The 4,800-nt window shown below is 46.1% G+C and overlaps 1 protein-coding gene and 1 long non-coding RNA gene across 2 annotated transcripts in view; both read left to right on the forward strand.

Moving 5' to 3' along the window:
• Positions 1-4,800, forward strand: part of LOC126397564 (lethal(3)malignant brain tumor-like protein 4) — a 27,294-nt gene that overhangs the window by 14,492 nt on the left and 8,002 nt on the right. The window contains exons 8-15 of the mRNA XM_050056442.1: positions 307-383; positions 452-537; positions 638-748; positions 837-951; positions 1,027-1,126; positions 1,361-1,489; positions 1,894-1,974; positions 2,777-2,850. Coding sequence (XP_049912399.1) covers positions 307-383; positions 452-537; positions 638-748; positions 837-951; positions 1,027-1,126; positions 1,361-1,489; positions 1,894-1,974; positions 2,777-2,850 — 773 coding nt within the window. The remainder of the gene's footprint in view (positions 1-306; positions 384-451; positions 538-637; positions 749-836; positions 952-1,026; positions 1,127-1,360; positions 1,490-1,893; positions 1,975-2,776; positions 2,851-4,800) is intronic.
• LOC126397565 (uncharacterized) overlaps positions 4,438-4,800 on the forward strand; it is a 2,361-nt gene continuing 1,998 nt past the window's right edge. Inside the window, exons 1-3 of the long non-coding RNA XR_007570674.1 lie at positions 4,438-4,450; positions 4,493-4,566; positions 4,651-4,702. This is a non-coding gene — a long non-coding RNA (uncharacterized LOC126397565). The remainder of the gene's footprint in view (positions 4,451-4,492; positions 4,567-4,650; positions 4,703-4,800) is intronic.

Below are 4,800 nucleotides of genomic sequence, written 5' to 3' on the forward strand. Positions count from 1 at the left end.
CAGTAGTAGCAGTAGTAGCAGCAGTAGCAGTAGTAGTAGCAGCAGTAGCAGCAGTAGTAACAGTAACAGTAGCAGCAGTAGTAGTAGCAGTAGTAACAGTAGCAGTAGCAGTAGTAACAGTAGCAGTAGTAACAGTAGCAGTAGCAGTAGTAGCAGTAGCAGTAGTAGTAGTAGCAGTAGTAGCAGTAGCAGTAGTAGTAGCAGCAGTAGTAACAGTAACAGTAGCAGCAGTAGTAACAGTAGCAGTAGTAGCACTAGCAGTAGACTGAAGCTTATTGATGACTTTTGATGGTATTGATTGATCAGGTGTGACAGCAGCAGTCCGTACATCCATCCTGTGGGCTGGTGTGAACAACATGGACGACCTCTGACTGCTCCACAAGGTACACACACAGATACCCTCAGTATTTACTCTGTAGTACTCTGAGTACTCAGTACTTTTGTTTTTCAGGTCACCCCAACCCAGAGAATTTCGTGTGGCAGGAATACTTACAGGAAACTGGTTCCACAGCCGCTCCCAGTTCAGCTTTCACACTGGTGAGGAAACAAGGAGGTAGCAAAGGAAACAAGGAGTTAGTAAAGCTGTCGATCAGTGCACTGCATGTGATGACTGACAGGTGTCTTTTTGTCCAATCAGAGAGCTCCACACAATTTCCAAGTCAATCAGAAACTGGAGGCGGTTGACCGGAGGAACCCCATGTTAATCCGAGTCGCCACGGTAACAGAGACAGAAGACTACAGAGTGAAGGTACCTTTGACCTGACTTTCTACCTGTCTGTCTACGTGTGTGATGTTATAAATTGTGTGATGATGTCACCAGGTGTGATTACCTGCAGGTTCATTATGACGGCTGGTCGCAGCAGTTTGACGTCTGGTGTGACAGCGACCTCTGTGACCTTCACCCTGTCGGCTGGTGTCAACGCACAGGACACTCGCTGGAGCCCCCATCAGGTGAGACAGGTCAGAGACAGTGAGACAGACAGGCTTTATAATTCTAACAGTGTTCCCTCTGTGTGTGTGAGACAGGTTCCTCCCCCCTGTCCTCCCCCTCTCAGGGTGTCTGTCCCACTCCAGGCTGCAGAGGGGTCGGACACATCAAAGGAGCCAAATACACCGGACACCACAGGTACATACACCTGCCAAGTCATGTCTCTGTATGCTGAGTCATGTCTCTGTATATCTCTGTCTGCTGATTGATGTCCGTGTCTGCTGAGTCATTCCTGTGTTTGCTGAATCAGGTCTCTGTTTGCCGAGTCATGTCTCTGTCTGCTGAGTAATGTATCTGTTTGCCGAGTCATGTCTCTGTTTGCCGAGTCATGTCTCTGCCTGCTGACTCATGTTTCTGCCGTGTCTTGCCCAGTGCCTTCGGCTGTCCGTACTCAGACATTAATATGCGTAAAGAGGTGGTGCTTCCTGATAGGCTGGGAGGAGAGAAAGTCGTCACCCTCGTACCCGTCACCATTTATCACCATGGCAACCAATCGGACAGGTAACCACAGTCCGTGGAGTATGTTTCCTTAAAACACCATGTTTGTATTAAAGTGAATGGTTCAGTTTGTCTCTGTACCTGTCTTTCTCTCTACCTGTCTGTCCCCACCTGTCTGTCTCTCTGTCTGTCTGTCTACCTGTCTGTCTCTCTGCCTGTCTGTCTACCTGTCTGTCTCTCTGCCTGTCTGTCTATCTGTTTGTCTCTCTATCTGTCTGTCTCTGTACCTGTCTTTTTCCTCTACCTGTCTGTCCCCACCTGTCTGTCTCTCTACCTGTTTGTCTCTCCACCTGTCTGTCTCTGTACCCGTCTGTCTCTGCACCTGTCTGTCTCTTTACCTGTCTGCCCCTAACTGTATGTCTCCACCTGTCTGTCCCTCTCTACCTGTCTGTCTCTCTGATGAACAGGGGAAGTGTTCAGGTGAAAACTGAGCCCAGGGACGAGACTCTGCTGCTTCCTCTGGGGAAGAGAAGAAGACTGACAGACAGGTGAGACAGACAGGCAGACAGACAGACACACACACACACACACACACACACACACACACACACACACACAGACAGTTTTTATGTCTGAATACCTGCTGAGTGTCTGTGTGGGTGATGATGAAGGAGCTCCCTGATTGGCTCGTTCTTCCTGGAAGTTAAAACTCTCGATCATCAAACATGATCTTCTTCAGAGTGACTTCATAATCAGACCTGTCTGTCTCTCCTGCACTTGTCCTCAGAATAGACGACAGGATCATGAGAAGTGTGTGTGTGGGTGTGTTGTGAGTAGATTATGTGTGTGTATTATATAAACCTGTCTTATATAACACACAGACACACACACATACACACACACTCATGTTCAGTCAGCTTTGTCAATAGGAGCCAGACGTGTTGGACACTTTAATAAAGTTGTGAATGTCTCACTTCCTGTCAGCGTCTAAACTGCAGGATGTTGTGATGTGCAAATGATTTCAAAATAAAAGCATTTTCTGCTCAAACAACAACAGAATCAGAGTTGTTTGGTGTTAGTAGTGACAGAGGACATCTCACCTGGTGAGGGAGACAGGTGACGCCCAGATTCTGTGTGAGGTAAAAGGGACAGGTGAATACAGGTGATGTCAAAACAGGAAGTTAGTGATTGTAGTTTGTGAGCAGGTGCAGCTACTGCAGGGACACAGATCATGGAGATTAGGATCCTTTAAACATTAACTGCAGCAGTTACAGGAAATCAGTTTACATCCATAAGCATGCTCACAAACAAACTTACAGTCTAAACTCTGTCTCTTGGCTCCACCCCCAGGCTGTCCCAACCAACCAAATTCCTGCGTGTGAAACAAGAAGAGGAGGAGCTTCACATCCGAGCCCTTGGCCCAGGTAGAGTACACCTTCAGATTCACAGTGTGTTGGATGATGATGAGGTTACTGTCAGGTACAGGTGTGTTGGATGATGATGAGGTTACTGTCAGGTACAGGTGTGTTGGATGACGATGATGTCACCGTCAGGTACAGGTGTGTTGGATGATGATGATGTCACAGTCAGGTACAGGTGTGTTGGATGATGATGACGTCACAGTCAGGTACAGGTGTGTTGGATGATGATGAGGTCACCGTCAGGTACAGGTGTGTTGGATGACGATGAGGTCACCGTCAGGTACAGGTGTGTTGGATGATGATGATGTCACCATCAGGTACAGGTGTGTTGGATGATGATGATGTCACAGTCAGGTACAGGTATGTTGGATGATGATGAGGTCACAGTCAGGTACAGGTGTGTTGGATGATGATGGTGTCACAGTCAGGTACAGGTGTGTTGGATGATGATGAGGTTACTGTCAGGTACAGGTGTGTTGGATGATGATGAGGTCACAGTCAGGTACAGGTGTGTTGGATGATGATGAGGTCACAGTCAGGTACAGGTGTTAAGGGTCACTTCGATAAAAACACTGTTGGACTGTCATCCACAACTTCCCTCCTTCCTCCAACCCTTCCCTCCCTCCTTCACTCTGTCTCTCTCCTCATTGTGTTTCCATGGAAACAGCAGGCAGATGAAGTGGCTGTTTCCATGGATACAGCTCACCATGGTAACTACTGTGTTGGGTGTGTTTTACCCTCTGAAGGACTGCAGGCTCTCAGCTCAGTCACGGGTCACATGATGCCTCTGTCACTGCTCAGGGTCGAAGGGGTTTCTGCTGGTCCTCGTCACCCTTCATTTTGGCAGCCATGTTAGATGTAGTCCTCTCCTTCACATCTGGGCTGTTCAATTACAAATTAAATATGGCTGGATTTTAAAAGCAGAAGATGTTGATGGGCCAGACATTTTCAGCAGCAAGCAAACAAGTTTTAAACCGGACAATTAAATGTCTGTCTAATGTGCTGTTGTTTTGGGATAAACTTGGCAGTGGAAGGGGTCTTTTCACTCAATGTGTAAAAGGTGCTGTTCACAGGTGACCCTTGGTAAAGCCTCGCCCACACACACTCAAAGACACATTCACACCTTAATCCCTGTTCGGAGTGCAGTTAAGAGAACATCTGAAAAAGTCTAAATTCAACATATCATGTACGGAACATTCACAGACACACACAGATTCACGTTTTGTGTGTGTAACCACAAAAGCAGCAGATCTGGCCCAATGAGCTGTGCTGCTCTGAAACAGCCATACAAGCTGATTGTACATGATACAGCTGTGTTATCCTCCGAAATATGTTCACCTTACTGTGACTGTTCTCACTGCCATTCCCCCTAAATATCAATTGTAACCAAATTAATGACAGCAATGATCATGTGGTTATTTGCGCGTATGAAACAAATCAACAAACAAATATTTTACCATTTGAACTTGCACGAGTAACATGGTGTTAAATATGCACCACATTACTAAGGTGTTGTTAGGTGTTACTAATGTGTTGTTAGGTGTTACTAATGTGTTGTTAGGTGTTAATAAGGTGTTGTCAGGTGTTACTAAGGTGTTGTCAGGTGTTACTAAGGTGTTGTTAGGTGGTACTGAGGTGTTGTTAGGTGTTACTAAGGTGTTGTTAGGTGTTACTAAGGTGTTGTTAGGTGTTACTAATGTGTTGTTAGGTGTTACTAAGGTGTTGTTAGGTGTTACTAAGGTGTTGTCAGGTGTTACTAAGGTGTTGTCAGGTGTTACTAAGGTGTTGTTAGGTGGTACTGAGGTGTTGTTAGGTGTTACTAAGGTGTTGTTAGGTGTTACTAAGGTGTTGTTAGGTGTTACTAATGTGTTGTTAGGTGTTACTAATGTGTTGTCAGGTGTTATTAAGGTGTTGTCAGGTGTTACTAAGGTGTTGTCAGGTGTTACTAAGGTG

Source organism: Epinephelus moara, chromosome 11 (assembly GCF_006386435.1).
Source record: "Epinephelus moara isolate mb chromosome 11, YSFRI_EMoa_1.0, whole genome shotgun sequence".
NCBI classification, from domain to species: Eukaryota; Metazoa; Chordata; class Actinopteri; order Perciformes; family Serranidae; genus Epinephelus; species Epinephelus moara.